This window comes from Pantherophis guttatus, chromosome 2, assembly GCF_059756535.1.
Source record: "Pantherophis guttatus breed Tessera chromosome 2, ASM5975653v1, whole genome shotgun sequence".
NCBI lineage: Eukaryota > Metazoa > Chordata > Lepidosauria > Squamata > Colubridae > Pantherophis > Pantherophis guttatus.
Genome location: NC_142064.1, coordinates 13,299,378 through 13,316,735, shown reverse-complemented (window position 1 = coordinate 13,316,735; position 17,358 = coordinate 13,299,378). Strand labels below are relative to the sequence as shown.

General features: G+C 42.5%; 1 protein-coding gene across 1 annotated transcript in view; it reads right to left on the bottom strand.

Annotated features, from left to right (window-relative positions):
* The window catches only part of ME2 (malic enzyme 2), a 51,850-nt gene that overhangs the window by 21,075 nt on the left and 13,417 nt on the right, over nt 1–17,358 (bottom strand). The window contains exons 2-6 of the mRNA XM_060690750.2: nt 9,731–9,852; nt 7,790–7,923; nt 3,337–3,486; nt 1,290–1,365; nt 361–522 (exon numbers count right to left, since the gene is read on the bottom strand). Of these exons, the coding sequence (XP_060546733.2) occupies nt 361–522; nt 1,290–1,365; nt 3,337–3,486; nt 7,790–7,923; nt 9,731–9,838 (630 nt within the window). The 5' untranslated portion in view covers nt 9,839–9,852. The remainder of the gene's footprint in view (nt 1–360; nt 523–1,289; nt 1,366–3,336; nt 3,487–7,789; nt 7,924–9,730; nt 9,853–17,358) is intronic.

Below are 17,358 nucleotides of genomic sequence, written 5' to 3'. Positions count from 1 at the left end.
TTTGCTCATCAGAAGTTCGCAAATGGTGATCACATGACCCTGGGGCTCTGCAACCTTCATAAATATGAGTCAGTTGCCAAGCATCTGAATTCTGATCATGGGGCTTTGCATGGGGATCCTGCAAAGGTTGCAACTGTGAAAACTCGTCGTAAGTCACTGTTTTCAATGCTGTTGTAAGTTTCAATGGTCACTAAATGAATTGTTGTAAGTCGAGGACTACCTGTAGTAGCAAGAGTTGGAAGGAACCTTCAAGGTCATTTAGCCAAACCAAAATCCTACTCTGTGGCATCTCACCCCACCGATGAATACCACAGACAAGCAACAGGTATCTGATGGGCGTAGAACATGTTAACAACTTACCTCATTGTCAGTTCCAACATCAATACATACAGGAAGGCACTTGTCAGGTTTTATTCCAGCACAGGCGGTGTATAAACAGAGTTTGCCAACTGGGATTCCCATTCCATATACTCCCAGATCCCCAAGGCCCAAGATACGTTCTCCATCTGTGACGACAACAGCCTTGAAGGACAAAAGTGGATATAGAACTGCATCAGATCACACGAAGAAAGAAAGACAAGGTGAAGAAGAATTCATTGTTTAGCTTGCGAGCATACCCCCTATCTATTTGCACTCAAGGAGGTCTACTGGTACTTGTTCTGACCTAGGCTTCCTTAAAAAGCATGAAGCAGAGTCTTGGTCCCGGCAAAACCCCTTTTATTTACACGACTGTGAATTCCTTTCATTCACAGTCAGCAAGGCTTGGCAAACAGTCTTTCAGAGGAATATTTATCAACACAAACCTTATCTCGCTTGGAAAGCTGCTAGATAACTAGTTTCCAAATGCAGGGCAAGGCAAAACTTGGCACAGAGTCTCTTAGAGTCACGAACAGAACTTTCCACTCTTGAAACGACCGATCGAACAAATTGTTTCCTGCAAAAGCCCCCTCCCCGTTCGCTCCTCTTTTGTTTCCTATGGGAGGGGCCAATCACCTCCAAGGTGTGGCTTTACTCCCAAGTCGACTCTGCTTTCTTAGTTGTTCTTGTCTTCTGGCAGCTCTGTGCATGCGCACACTGGGAACAGGCTCCAGCTGTTCCTCTGCCTCACTGCTGTCTAGCTCCTTCTCTGCCTCCGATGCAGAGCCCTCGTCAGAACTTTCCCCAGCCTCCGGGACTGGCCCATGTTCCTCCCCAACCTCCTCACTGTCTGACTCTGCTGCCAGCTCTGTTGGTGGGCCACAACACATACTATAGAAAGTCCACATGAAAGAATAAAACACAGTCCGTACCTTCACATCGTTCTCTGGCCAGTTGTTTACAACAGATTGGATGTGGCCCTTATCTGTTATGGCAACGTACAATCCTCTGCAAAAAAATTAAGGTAGGAATGCAAGTGTCAACCTGGTATACCTTCTCCTTCTTATTTGTTTTAAAAAGTTGAATATGACATCTTTTAAAAAACTGGGTGAAACCAAGATAGCCCTTGAGATCTATGTCACTGTTAAAGGCTTATAAAGGTAAAGGTTCCCCTCGCACATATGTGCTAGTCATTCTTGACTCTAGGGGGCGGAGCTCATCTCCGTTTCAAAGCCAAAGAGCCAGCGCTGTCCGAAGATGTCTCTATGGTCATGTGGCCGGCATGACTAAACGCCAAAGGCGCACGGGACGCTGTTACCTTCCCACCAAAGGTGGTCCCTATTATTCTACTTTCATTTTTTACGTGCTTTCTAACTGCTAGGTTGGCAGAAGCTGGGACAAGTAACGGGAGCTCACCCCGTTACGCGGCACTAGGGATTCGAACCGCTGAACTGCCAACCTTTCGATCGACAAGCTCAGCGTCTTAGCCACTGAGCCACTTAAAAGCTTATAGAATTTGTAAAAGCAACATTTATCTGATTTTAACATTCACATCCACTTAATTTTGTGAAATGAAGCAGGAAAAAAAATGTCTCTGAACAAGCAATTATAATGAATAAGTACAATTCAGGAAGGGGAGGAAGATTCAAAATACTTAGCAGAAGATGGAAAGATTCAGCTCAGCCCCCTCATGGTCAGGGAAATTCACAGAGCATGCCAAGATGGACACACTGACTCTTTTGATTAAAAAAAGGACAATACAGGTAGTCCTCAACTTACGGACACAATTGAGCCCAAAACGTCTGTTCCTAAGTGAGATATTTGTTAAGTGAATTTTTTTGCTCCATTTTATAACTTTTCCTGCCACATTTGCTGTTAACAAATTGCAGTCGTTAAATTTGGTAACACGGTTTTTTTAAGTGAATCTGGCTTTCCCCATTGCTTGTCAGAAGGGGATCACATGACCCTGGGACACTGCAACCATCATAAATGTGAGTAATTTTATTGAGAAAGGTTTATAAAGCCCTTGCCGTGTTAACAACTCCCTGGAAGGTAGAAAATGGATTCAAAGTGGAAACAAAACATGTGGAAGAAGAAAAGAAGAACAATAAGACAAGAGGAAGCGAAATTTTTAATGTCACCACCATCAATTCTTTGAGTTTCTTCGCCTGCAGTCAGTAGAAATAGTGCTTTATTAAGGAATACCACCATAAGAAAGGCTGAGCACCAAAGAATTGAGGCCTTTGAACTCTGGCGCTGGAGAAGACTCCTGTGGAGTCCCTTGGACTGCAAGGCCATCAAACCGGTCAGTCCTAGAGGAGATCAACCCTGACTGCTCTTTAGAAGGCCAGATCCTGAAGAGGAAACTCAAATACTTTGGCCACCTAATGAGAAAGAAGGAAGAGCTCACTGGAGAAGAGCCTAATGCTGGGAACGATTGAGGGCAAAAGAAGAAAGGGATGGCAGAGAATGAGGTGGCTGGATGGAGTCACTGAAGCAGTAGGTGTGAGCCTAAATGGACTCCGGAGGATGGTAGAGGACAGGAAGGCCTGGAGGAACGTTGTCCATGGGGTCACGATGGGTCAGACATGACTTCGCAATTAACAACAACAACAAAGGAATACCAGCTTATATAAATACTAGCTTAAATAATTAACATAAAATTAAAAAGAATAGTGGTCTGCTATTTAGTTTCCAGAATAAATTGACTGTCACTTTATTGACATCCTTATGATTTATATTGACTGTTTCCTAGTATGATTTGATTGCTTATTTGTTCCCTATGACTATCATTAAGTGTTGTACCTTATGATTCTTGACGAACGTATCTTTTCTTTTATGTACACTGAGAGCATATGCACCAAGACAAATTCCTTGTATGTCCAATCACACTTGGCCAATAAAAAATTCTATTCTATTCTATGAAGGAGCAGAAACATTTGTGACCATTACGTAAAGAAATTATAAGGCTGTCCTTACTTCGGCCTTCTAAAGATATGCCCGTACTGGGAACACGCAAGGCCTACTGTTGGTGTATAGACAATCGGCATTAATCGTTCGATATCATCTTGTAGGATCCTGTAGAACAGCTTCTCATTTCTTTCCTGGACTCCCATCAAGTATATGTACCTGCGAGCAGAGAAGTGGAGAAACAATATGAAATGTGTGTGCGCTTGTATATTTACCTCTTTTGGGGGAGTAATCTCAACCCTCAGAGTACTTGCTCTCTGTCTCCAATCATTTTATTTTCTAAAGAAGATGACTGGGATATGCTTTGCTTGTCAGAAGATCGCAAAAGGTGGTGACGTAACCCTGGGACACTGCAACCGTCATAAATATGAACCAGTTGCCAAACAGCGGGATTTTGATCGCGTGACCATGGGGATGCTACAACGGTCATAAATGTGGAAACGGTCATGAGTGACTTTTTCCAGTGCCGTTGTAACTTCAAACGGTCACTAAACGAATGGTTGTAAATGGAGGATTACCCATATCAATTGCTAATCTCTTTTACCATTTTATATTTCAATTTGTAATTTAACTTTTCAGCTTTCTTAAAACATTGTTGCTAGCAATCCAGGGGTGGGCTTCAACAATTTTAGCAAGGGGTTCTCTGCCCGGTTGCTGGGTGGGTGTGGCCATGGTGGGCGTGGCCTAGTCAGCCTCCTGCACCACGGGGGGGGGTGTTTTTGCCCTCCCCAGGCTCCGGAGGCTTTCCTCCAGAGCCTGGGGAGGGCAAAAACGGCCTTCCCAGGTTCCAGAGGCCCTCTGGAGACCGGAAACTTCTGGTAGGCCTGTTTTTCGCCCTCCCCAACCCTCTGCACACGCCCTACACTTACCTGCATCCAAAATGGGCCACATGGGAACTCCTGGGAGGGGCGGGGTGGATGGGAGGGGCCAGCCAGGAGTGGGATTTGGTGGTTCTCCAAACTGCACAGAATCTTAGCTAGAGGTTCTCCTGAACCCTTGCAAACCCCCAGCAACCGACCCCTGTAACAATCTGGAATATTTGGCTAGAAAGATGGGGGTAGAAGCCAAGGAAGCAATCCCAAAAGTTGCTTTTTCAGAAGGCAACTGTACTTTCTTTGTTTCTTTCCTTAAAGATGTTTTGCTTCTAATCCAAGAAGATTTTTCAGTTTTGGTTGAATGAGAAGCGAAACATCTTTAACAAAACAACAACAACAACAAAAGAAGTCCAAAGATGCTTTTTTTTTTTTTTTGAAGAGGCAACCGGACTTCCTGTTTTACTTTGAAGACACTTCACTTCTCACCCAAGAAGCTTCTTGGATGAGAAGAGAAACATCTTCAAAGAAAAACAAGAAAGTCCAGTTATCTCTTGAAAAAAAAAAAAAAGCATGGGATAACTGTGACCTGGATGACTGAATCTCCATGGACAAGGAAGCAATCCATATGAAATGAACATGCACCAGAAAAAATATTGCATGTCTATAATGTAATACAGCCTGGTGTCATTTTTGGCTTTCTGGAGAGGAGACTTTAGAACAGGGGTCCCCAAACTTGGCAGCTTTAAGATTTGTGGACTTCAAGTCCCAGAATTCTCCAGCCAGCTATGCTGAAGACTTGTGGACTTTTGGGAGCTGAAGTCCCCAAGTCTTAAAGCTGCCAAGTTTGAAGACCTCTGCTCTTGAATCTGGGAGGACAAATATGAAGAAATGTGAAGAAGTAATCTTCCTTCTGGTTACACCACGAAGGGTGAAGATTCCAATTTGCTGGACTGAAAGATGAAGAAGACGACAGGCAAATGAAAGTCACCGCGGAAAACAAAGCAGATGACAAGAGCTATTTTTAATACAGAACGCACATTCTAATGGACACCAGTTTCAAATTCCATATTCCGCATTGCAGGCACACCAGCTGCAAACATTAGTTCTTGGGCATATAGTAAGGTGGTTGTGCAAATGACCTTGGACTATAGACAGAATGCTGTGCGTAGTTATTCAGAAATAAACTTCATGAATCTCAACTTACTCCCCATAAAAACAGGGCCTGGATTAGATTGCAGAAATCTTTGTATCGGGAGAAAAAAAAAACAAATGCAAGTCTGATTAGTCAACATTTGTACAATGGGGACAGCATTCTCTAAGTATGCAGTCCAGTCGCATGTAACTTCATGGTCAATTAACCAGCTTTTGGTTACTCCATCCAGTAAGATTATACATTAACACTCAAGTCATAAAATATGTTTCCAGTCAAGAAGGAAAAACAAATGTTTAAAGTGAAGACTGCAGTGACTTAAAAAGACACTATACAACTTAAGAGTTACACTGAGGTAAGATCAGGGGTGAAATGCTCCTGGTTCGGACCGGATTGCCCGATCCGGTAGCGATGATGGCGAGTGGTTCGGAGAACCGGTAGCAAAAATCCCTGTGCCCGCCTCCCAATGCCCAGCTGAGCTGCACGATCATCAGAGGCTTTTTTTTAAAAAACTTTTCGAAGCATTTTTTCTACAACCTCTTGTGACAAAAAAATGCTTTTAAAAGTAAAAAAAAAAGCCTCTGATGATCGCGCGGCTCAGCTGGGATCATCAGAGGCTTTTCAAAGCATTTTTTTCTGCAACCTCTTGGCCGAAGAAGTGGTAAAAAAAATGTTTTGAAAAGGCTCTGCCATCAGGCAACTCAGCTGGGATTGTCAGAGAGGCTTTTTAAAAAATACCTCTCTGCCGATCAGGCAACTCAGCTGGGATCGTTAGAGAGGTATTTTTTAAAAAGCCTCTCTGACGATCCCAGCTGAGTTGCCTGATTGGCAGAGGCTTTTCAAAGCATTAGAAAAAATGCTTTGAAAAGTTAAAAAAAAAAAAGTTGGCCACACCCACCCAGTCACATTACCCCCACCACCAAGCCACGCCCACAGAACTGGTAGTAACACATTTTACATTTCACCCCTGGGTAAAATGGGCAGACTATCAATTTTATAAACAAACACAGATGCATAATACACACACACACACACGATATATGTAAAAGTGTTACACCTTCCCTAGAGGTATGGGACCTAAATTTTCAGCCATATTGGGGGATAACTCTGGAAAAATAATTAGATTTTTTTTCCCAACTATTTTTAAAAATAACTCAAAATGACGAACATATTTAATATTCCTCCTCCTATCTTCCTCACAGCAATAACACCATGAGGTTGGTTGGGCTGAGAAAGAGTGACCCAAAGATACCGAGTTCGCTTATGTGCCTAAAATGGGACTAGAACTCATCATCTTCTGGTGATTGGTCCAAAATCACTCAGCTGTCAGCGTTCCAGAAAAAAACCCAACTCCAAGTAAAAACTCTGAAGCATGCATTTTCCAAAGTTCTATTTACTAGAATAGGTAAACTGGCACATCTGGGAAAACCCGAATCTGAGAGGTCCGGGTTTTCCCTCAGTAAATCAAAACCCCCCAAACCGTCCCCTCACTCCTCAGTCGATCACATGCTCCAATCAACATCCGTCCCATCTCGAGACATCACTCCGACCACTCCTTCTCCAGATGCAGGATCGGCCTGACCAACAGGAAGAATGCTATTATGTCTAAAGACAACCCCTCCACTAAATCCCCCCTCCTACTTTCCCACACATGAGAAGGTGGCAGCATGGAAGCTTCCGGCCTAATATGGCTTCCAAAGCTGACATCAGCTGGCTTTTGTGCCTGGAAGGATTAGAACCCATTGTCTCTCTATGATTGGCCCAAAATTACCTATTGGGTTTTCAATCCTACTGGGATTAGAACTCTCAGTCTTCTGATGACTGGCCCAAGGTCACTCACCCGGCTTTCATTTCTAAGGCAGGACTGGAATTCACAGTCTCCTAGTGATTAGCCCAAGATCACCCTGCTGATTTTCATGCCCAAGGCAGGACAATAACTGACAGTTTTCCTGTGATTGGCCCAAAAGCACCCAGCCAGCTTTCATGCCTAAAGCGGGACTAGAACTTCCAGCCCCCTAGTTTCTATCCTGGTACTTTAAAGACTCACCAAAATTTCAAGACCTCACTCAGAACTAAACCTACCCCAAGGTAAGCACACGGGGCTGAATTTATTTTAAAAATGATATTAAAATGAAATTGCCTTTGAATTTTGGTAAGGTGATCGTGGAAGACTCTGGAAAAGTTGCAAATACAGGATTGGGAGTGCTGAAGGTAACCCGTCAACCCAGTCCCCCTATTTATATTAAAATCAGGAACAAAATCCAAATCCTGTGAATATTTTGATAATGACAAAGAATAGAAGAGATGGCTTGCAAAAAAAAAAAGATATAGAGATAAGGGGTTTGAATGCATTTGGTCCCGCAACCAACATTCCCCCATCTCCAGTACGTCTGGGATATTTGCAACTGTGATTCTCCAAATCGTAATCGGAAACCAATGCCAACAAGGCATGGAGAATCAGCGCCCCAAAAGTAACTCTCCTCCAATGGGCTCTTACTTCTCTAAGGAATCCGTCATTTTGGCTACATTCTTGTGGAAACGTAAAGCTTGGATGTCCTGCGTCTCAATCTTCGGCGGTAAGAGTCCTTGAAGCCCCAACATCTGCCGTTCTTTTAAGGTAAAAGCCATACCCTAAATAGAGACAGCAAGAGGAAAAGATAAAATTAGCCTCAATTCCAGGTTTGGGGAAATCCTTTGGCCAAACGATTTTAGTGGGACCCTCCCAGCTGTTGATCAGGAATATGATTCCTTCCTTTGTCCTTAATCAAGACCAGAAGTGGGGAACCATAGTCCCTTTATGACTGGCAGGCTCAGGAATTCTGGGAGTTGAAGTCCACAAGTCACAAAAGGGTCATCGTTCCCCACCCCTGATCAAGACCAACACCCTCTCTTTGTTTTGTTCCTTTCATATTATTTAATGTAGCCCATTTTCTTCCTATTCCAAAGTTTAACTCAAGGACTACCTGCAAATCCCTTGCTATCCTTCTAACTATGGTTGCCATTCTTAGCCGTGATATTTACTCAGCATTTTTCATCCTCTAATGCAGGGGTGGGAACTACGGTCTTTCATTTCCTTTTTTGCTGGTATGCTGGCTCAGGAATTCTGGGAGTTGAAGTCCACAAATCATGAAGGGGTCATAATTCCCTCATGCTGGCTCAGGAATTCTGGGAGTTGAAGTCTACAAGTCATGAAGGGGTCATAATTCCCTCATGCTGGCGTGGGAATTCTGGGAGTTGAAGTCATGAAGCAGCCATAATGGGTCAGTTTCGGTAAAATAAATGCCCAATTGAGCCATCAAGCCAAGCGTGGATTTTAGGTACAAAGACATTTATTTTTCTCACCAAAAGAATCTCAGGGAATCAGTTGACCAAACAACTGTTCTGTCTTACCTTTGCCTAAAGAAACTCCAATTTCTCCCCATTTTATTCCCTTTCTCTTGCCACCAAAATGACCAAAACCCTGACTAGAATAGGCTGTGCTATTCTGTTGCACGATATTGCGTGAAACCAGCCAAACCGTAACTTATTCAGCAATCCATGGTTAAACAAACTTTCTATAACACGATATGACACAAGCTTGGTCAACTGCAGACTTGCTTACCTTCCACATCATACAGTAGGACCACAAAAAGTGACCCAATAATACAGCACAAAAGGGGATTACAATTGTCCACATTACAACTCTAGTTACTAACCGTCAACAGACTGTGGCCATTCTGGATCTGCTCAATGTTTTTATTTTTTTATTTTTATTTGATTTATATGCCGCCTTTCTCCGGAGACTCAGGGCGGCTTACAATGCATTAAGCAATAGCCTTCATACTTTTGTATATTTATACAAAGTCAGCTTATTGCCCCCACAACCGGGTCCTCAATTTACCTACCTTAGAACGGATGGAAGGCTGAGTCAACCTTGAGCCTGGCAAGATTCAAACTTACTAATTGCAGACAGCTGAATGTTAATAACAAGCTTTTAGTCTGTTGAGCTATCCAGGCTCAGCTTCTCCCTCTGTCACTCTTTTAATATCTGGCGCTGCCCAATGTCTACCGTGTTTTCCCTGAAAATAAGACATCCCCTGATAATAAGCCAAATCGGGCTTTTGAACGCATACTCAAAATAGCTCTCCCTGGAAATAAGCCCTCCCCAAAAATATTTAAGCGCATGCACAGCCTGACCCCGCTATTTCCTCTGATTAGGGTTAGGGAGACAGAGCTGGAAATCAGGTAAAACAGCAAGTGCACAGCAAGTCTTGCTCCATGCGCCCCAAAATAATAAGACCTCCCTGAAAATAAGGCCAAGCGCTTATTTTGGGGTTCAAAAAAATATAAGACAGGGTCTTATTTTTGGGAAAACACAGTAAACTCAAAAGCCCTTGCAACAGTCTTCCGCCTTACTTTAAGCTTCACAGCCCTAGTACAATACATCCATGATATTTACCTTGTTTGTCCTGGGGTTAAGCATCAAAGGCTTCCCTTTTTCCCTCCTATGCATGCTACGATGTGCCAACGTGCAGGGGGAAACGGCTATTCTTAACCGGGAAAACATTATGTATAGTTTGCCTAGGAGAGGGGAAAAAGAGAAAATGGAATAGTACTGTTTGTTTCAAAATGTAGATATACAAGCAGACGTATAAAAATAGCAGGATTTTTCAATTTTAGTTAAACAGGAAACGGCTGTTTGGAAAAAAAAAAGATTGTTTATAAATAAGACAAAAGATTTTTTTTTTAAAGGGATATAAATGATTCAAAGGAAGAAATCAATGTTAGAGTATTCTTTCCAGTAGAAGCCTTTCAGGTGGGTTTTATGGTATATTGTTACGCTATGAAAAAAACTCTTCGGCTCTTTTGTTCTGTGTTCTTTACAGCAGTGTTTCTCAGCCATGGAAAATTTAAGATACATGGACTTCAACTCCCAGAATTCCCCAGCCAGCATGGGGAATTCTGGGAGTTGACGTCCACAAGTCTTAAAGTTGCCAAGTTTAGAGACTCTTGCTCCAAGCCAATGTTTCATTCTGCAATTTGGCGTTTCTCAATCTAGGACGCCCTGCATGAGTTGTATTTGCAACATCTAGATTTCCCAAAAGTGTGTTGGGTGGGAATGCTGAGCTTTGCAAGGGCTGCAAACTTAAGAGGTTGCTTAGCAGCAATAGCAATAGCACTTAAGACTTACATACCGCTTCATAGTGCTTTTACAGCCCTCTCCAAGCAGTTTACAGAGTCAGCCTATTGCTCCCCAACAATCTGGGTCCTCATTTTACCCACCTCGGAAGGATGGAAGGCTGAGTCAACCTTGAGCAGGTGAGATTTGAACTGCCGAACTGCAGCTAAGCAGTCAGCTGAAGTAGCTATTTATACCATATTGCTGTGGTATAAATCTAATGGATAAATACTGTATAATGTGCTATGTTTGATGTTGCGTGAACGGCACTATATAAGGGCGTTCAGAGGTTGCTTTCTCCCTCTGTATCAATGGTCGTTAGGAGGCTCATGAGTCACTTTTCAGCATACTTTGGACCTTTCCAAGAATGTAGCCTTGGAGAGTGTTTGTACTGTACTTCCCAGGTAGAAATGGTGCCACCACTGACTGGGGCACAGAGACGTTGACAACTGTGGCCCAATTTATCTCAAAGGTGATCAGTTTGGGAAGGTTACTTTGTAAGCCAAGAAAAGGGAACTGTTCCTTTATCCCTTTGACAGAGGCAAATTCCAGTTTCAGTTCCTCGGAACATTTACTTCGCTAGGCACTGTTTTACAGTAATGGCTATAATTTACTTGAAATACTCTGCGTTGTTTTACTGCAAAGTGAAAGCAAAAGAAACAGCTGGAGAACACGAGATTGGTAGCCAACCCTGGATACACAGTTCACAGCTAGCAAGCTTTTTTAGTTCAATGGCTGAAGACGTAAAGAGGAGATCCCAAAACAGGATTCTCATACTTGGAATTAAACCAGGGGTGAAATGCTCCCGGTTCAAACCGGATCGTCTGATCCGGTAGCAATGGCGGCAGGTGGTTTGAAGAACCGGTAGCAAAAATCCCTGCGCCCCCACCCCCTCCACCATGCCCAGCTGAGCCGCAGGATCATCAGAGGCTTTTTTTTTTTACTTTTAAAAACATTTTTCTACAACCTCTTCCGACAAAAAAATGCTTTTAAAAGTAAAAAAAAAAAGCCTCTGATGATCGCGCGGCTCAGCTGGGATAGTCAGAGGCTTTTCAAAGCATTTTTTTCTGCAACCTCTTGGCCAAAGAGGTGGTTTAAAAAATGCTTTGAAAAGTCTCTGACGATCCCAGCTGAGTTGCCTGATCGTCAGAGAGGCTTTTCAAAGCATTAGAAAAAATGCTTTGAAAAGTTAAAAAAAAAAAGTTGGCCACGCCCACCCAGTCACATTACCCACCCCCACCAAGCCACGCCCACAGAACCGGTAGTAACAAATTTTACATTTCACCCCTGAATTAAACCCACACAAGAGATCCTTAAAGAAGGATCCACAGATGCAAGCAACATCAAGACTCAACCTCTGCTCATTGATGGCTAAACTGTGTTATTTAAACCATTGGCTGCCCTCTAACACCACTGGATGACATCCCCAGGTCTCGCTGCTTTAGCAAACTAAGAAAGATACTCAGAGATGATTCACACCCTGGTCAGTGTCTCTTCGCACTTCTACCATCGGACAGAAGACATCGAAGCATAGCCAGCTAAACAAATAGGTTTAAAAACAGTTTCTATCCTTGGGCTGTCAGACTCTTAAACACAACCACAATCACTCCACGGACACGTGGAAATGTATGACTAGTTTTTCTTTTTCTTTCTTTTTCTCTCCCCCCCCCCCCAATTACTTGCATAGGGATTATTCTTTATACTATTTATGTTGTTTGTATTTTTTGTCATGGATTGCACCAGTGAGACTAAAACCATTTTCATTGTATAGATGATGTACAATGACAATAAATGCTATACTGTACTGTACTGTACTATACTATACTGTATAACTATAACTATAACTAAACTATAACTATAACTATAACTATAACTATAACTATACTATACTATACTATACTATACTATACTATACTATAGATGGATGGCAAATATATTTGGGAGGGAGGGAGGGAGGGAGAAGGTGGGGTAAGGGAGGAAAGGAGGGAGGGAGGGGAAAGAAAGAAAGAAAGAAAGAAAGAAAGAAAGAAAGAAAGAAAGAAAGAAAGAAAGAAAGAAAGAAAGAAAGAAAGAAAGAAAGAGCCTAAATCTTTTGCAACCAGGCATCTCCTCCCACCCATGTTGCCCAATTGTGCTGCCAACAAAGTTCAGATCCTTCCAGTTGTTAAATTCAGGTGCTAATTGTGTCTTCACTCAAGTGGCTCTCTTGGGCTAGAATGAGGAACAGATCCCAACAAACCATCATCTTCAAAAAACGGCCGTCTTCAAATTCCTTCCTGACATCTAGCTGGGATATGACCTTCTCCTGCAACTCCCAGTCTTCAAGAGCTGTTGTATCCTCCTTGGCAGAGGCCAAGAGCGTCTCTACTGCCTTAGAACATCAATCATGTCTAGCCCAAAGTCATTGTCTGCAAAGGCCTTGGTGTTTTGTTAGACAATACCTATAAATAGCAGCTGGGCGCCAACAGCAGGCAACAATTGTCCTAGCCTAAGGTCACTGCTTGGAAAGAAGAGTTTTTTCCCGAACGCCATCACTCTGCTAAACAAATAATTCCCTCAACACTCTCAAACTCTTTACTAAGTTTGCACTACTATTAATCTTCCATCACCACCCATCTCCTTCCGCTTATGACTGTATGACTGTAACTTTGTTGCTTGTATCCTTACGATTTATATTGATGTTGTTTCCTGATTGCTTATTTGTACCCTACGACTATCATTAAGTGTTGTACCTTATGATTTTTGATGAACGTGTCTTTTCTTTGATGTACACCGAGAGCATATGCACCAAGACAAATTCCTTGTGGGTCCAATCACACTTGGCCAATAAAAATTCTATTCTAATCTTGTTTGGTGAGCTTGTCACCTGTTCTGAAACACCCACTTTCCAATGTCATCAGCAGATGTTCCCATTGCTTAATCCATGATATCTTACCATCCAGGTCCACCTTCCCACTGGGGCGAGTGCCCCATAGCTAACAGTATTAAAAAAAAAAAGTTATTTCTCTGCAATATCAATGGTTTATCCTTCCTTCCCAAATATTGTCCAGTTCCAGCACCATTGGTTAGTCCTAACGTTGTCTTGAACGAAGCCAAAGTGGAACTCAATGGAGGAACAGATCATTTCTGCAACCCTTCCACTGTTTCTTCCATGCGCAGAAGTGGTATTCAGCCAGTTCGCATCGATTCAGGTAAACTAGTATCGGCGATCACAGATGGGCCTGCCCGCCTGCCCAGGCTCCAAGTCATGCTATTTAAGGCACGTTTTCGAGGCTGGGCGCATGTGCGGAAGGTGTGCAAGCAAGCAAAGTGCATATGTGGAAGGCCAGGCGCATGCGTAGACAGTGTGCGCACGTGGCGAACCGGTGGTAAAGATAAGTGAAACTCACCCCTGCTCCTGCAGCAGGGAAACGTACCACCTTCCTTCATGAAAACACCCCAGACAGGAGGTAGTAAGTGAATGAATATAAAATAAGAGGTAGTTCTTGATTTAGGACCACAACTGAGCCCAACATTTCTGTTGCTAAGTGAGACAGTTAAGTGAGCTTTGCCCCATTTTACAACCTTTCTTGTCACAGTTGTTAAGTGAATCACTGCAGTCGTTATGTGAGCAACATGGTTGTTAAGTGAATCTGGCTTCCCTATTGACTTTGCTTGTCAGAAGGTCGTCAAAAGGTGATCACATGACCCCGGGACACTGCAACCGTCGTAAATATGAGTCAGTTGCCAAGCATCTGAATTTTGATTGCCGATTGTCAAGTGCCTGAATTTTGATTGTGCAACCAGAGAGATGCTGCAATGCTCATGACTGTGAAAAACAGTCACTTTTTGGGGTGGTGTTATAACTTTGGACAATCACTAAACAAATTGCTATTAAGTCGAGGACCACTGTAGTTGAATTTGTCAGCAAATATCAAAGGGGAATGGAATCTCCTTACATTTTAAGTAGCCTTTGCGGACAACGGCTTGTAGAGTGTACAATAAGGAAGGAGGCCTTAATTGTTCTATGCATTATTTAACACCTAGGAAGCAAGATAATACAGGTAGTCCTCAACTTACGAACACAATGGAGCTCAAATTTCTGCTGCTAAGTGAGACATTTGTTAAGTGAGTTTTGCCCCATTTTACAACTTTTCCTGCCACAGTTGTTAAGCGAATCACTGCAGCTGTTAAGTTAGTAACCCGGTGGTTAAGTGAATTTTGCATCCCCATTGACTTTGATTTTTCAGAAGGTTGCAGAGGCTGATTACGTGACCTCCGGGGCAGTCTGCAACCGTCATATATGTGCAACCGTCATATATGTCAAGCATCTGAATGCAAATGATGTGACCGTGGGGATGCTGAAACATTCCTAACTGTGAAAAACGGTTGTACGTTACTTTTTTCAGCGCTGTTGTAACTTCGAATGTTCACTAAGTGAACTTTTGTAAGTTGAGGACTACTTGGAAGTGTCCTCCTGGTTCACTAGGGTTAAAAGATGGAGGGGAAGCAAAACAACTTCCAAGTTTGTAAGGTTCTGTTATTATAGCCAGGGTCCAGGTCAGGGATGGGTTCTACTTACCTTTACTACCGGTTCACATCGTGCATACACAGATCGCCTATGACGACGTCCGGGTCAGTGGGCGGAGCCTCCTGCCGATTTTACTACCGGTTCTTGCGAACCAGTCCGAACCGGGGGCAACCCACCACTGGTCCAGGTTATCTGAGGCACTATCTCACCCCGACGGGAATGGCAATCCTGCTGATGACATTACCTAGTCTGGTAACGAAACGTTCAGAAACTAAATTGAAACAAATCTGGCTTTGTTTACTAGCCACAATGGACGCAGCCCATTCTGCAGGGATCAGGAGAAAATTCTCCTTCCACCCGGTTTACATACTGGTCTTTTTATCCGTTTTAATATTAATTTGAAATGAATGGTTTAACGTTTGATGTCCGAGGTTTAAATGTTTCCATTCTATAAATGCTTCGGGCTGCTATTTATGGTATTGTAAGCAGCCCAGAGTCACTTGATAGAGAGATGAGTGGCATATAGGTTTAGTAAATTAGGAGCCTGGATAGCTCAACAGACAGAGCACTGTAATTTAACACCAGCTGTCTGCAATTAAAGTAAGATCGAATCTCGCCAGGCTCAAGGTTGACTCAGCCTTCCATCCTTTCTAAGGTAGGTTAAATGAGGACCCAGTTTGTGGGGGCAATAAGCTGACTTTGTATAAATGTACAAAAGTATGAAGGCTATTGCTTAACGCATTGTAAGCCGCCCTGAGTCTCCGGAGAAGGGCGGCATATAAATAAATAAATAAATAAAAATTAATGAAATAAATAAATGACTTTTAATAAACTGTCGCTCTAGCCTTGTGGTGGAGTTGATTTTCTGCTCTGGTTGACTTGGTGAAGCTGACAAAGACGTTGGTATCCTATAATCAGGGATAGGGAACCATTGCCCTTATGACCTGTGGATTTCAACTCCCAGAATCCCTAAGCCAGCATGGTCATACGTTGAGGACTATCTGTACAGGGTCTCTCACCAATAGTTCCAATAGGAGTGGAAATTCAGCAACATCTGGAAAGCCATAAATTTCTTACTCAGATAGATTCAGATTAAGCTTAATTTTTTTTTTTTAATTTGATTTATATGCCGCCCTTCTCCGGAGACTCAGGGCGGCTTACAACGCGTTAAGCAATAGCCTTCATATTTTTGTATATTTATATAAAGTCAGCTTATTGCCCCCACAAACTGGGTCCTCAATTTACCTACCTTAGAAAGGATGGAAGGCTGAGTCAACCTTGAGCCTGGGGAGATTCGAACTAGCAGTAATTGCAGGCAGCTGGATGATAATAACAGGCTATTAGTCTGCTGCGCCACCAGGCTCTTGATATAATATAGTTTAAACTTTAAAACATAACGAGAAAACTCTTACCTATGCCAAACCAAACCTATAGGAACAACTTCAGCTGTTTAGCATCAGTGCCCTAAACCCCTGGAATCTCTCGTTCTCCCAAAACGTTAACTGTGGCCCCTTGATCATCAAAGGTAGTGTAGTATTTTGCTTCCAACAAAAATAATGTGATTTATCTTTTTTTCAACAAAATAATCAGAAAGTCACTCTGTATAAATGCAGTGGTGCATTTATTTCTAAGTTAAACTATTAAATTCTTACAAGTTGCTCCATGATATCACATTCCTCCAGGTTTCAGGTTACTAATTAACTTTACAAAGGCTAACATTCTAGATGCAATATCATGTTACTCAATTATGAATTGGTATGCTGGGCTAAAATTATGCACTCTGCCCTTGAAATCAGATTCTGTTCCACATTATATAAAGCAACGATATGCTCATAAATTATCTCATTTGTTGCCAGTAACTTAAAGGTCCTTTGGATATTTTTGACAAGAACAAAGGAAGCTAACATGCCTGGGTTTTTTTGTGTTTTTTTTAAAAATAATATTTTTGTAACCACAGTGCGTAGTTGCCCGCTTAAACTTGTGCGTGGGTGCAAAATCAATTTTGCCTCCTAAATTACAAATCGTATCTTTGAATTGTTGCCTAACTTGTTACTTTCGGTAGGAACCAGACTAGTTCAGAAGGCTAAGTTTATTTACTCACTGCTTAGCAACCAACCAGTTGGAAACTGGGTATTAGAAACAAAAGCAGCTTTGCGTAGAATGATAAGGCATCACGATGAACTAGGTGGATGCAGACCAAATCTTAGTGGCCTGCAGGAATTAATTGTTTTAGAGCAAATTAACAAGCAACACAGAGTAGACAGAAGGCCTGTAGAAGGAAACAGTAATAAATCCACTTTGCAAATTGAGATGTTGTAGGTCAGGGGTGTCAAACTCATGGCCCGCGGGCCAGATGCGTCATGTGCTGGCTCCGCCCCTGCCCAGTTTAGTGAAGCGG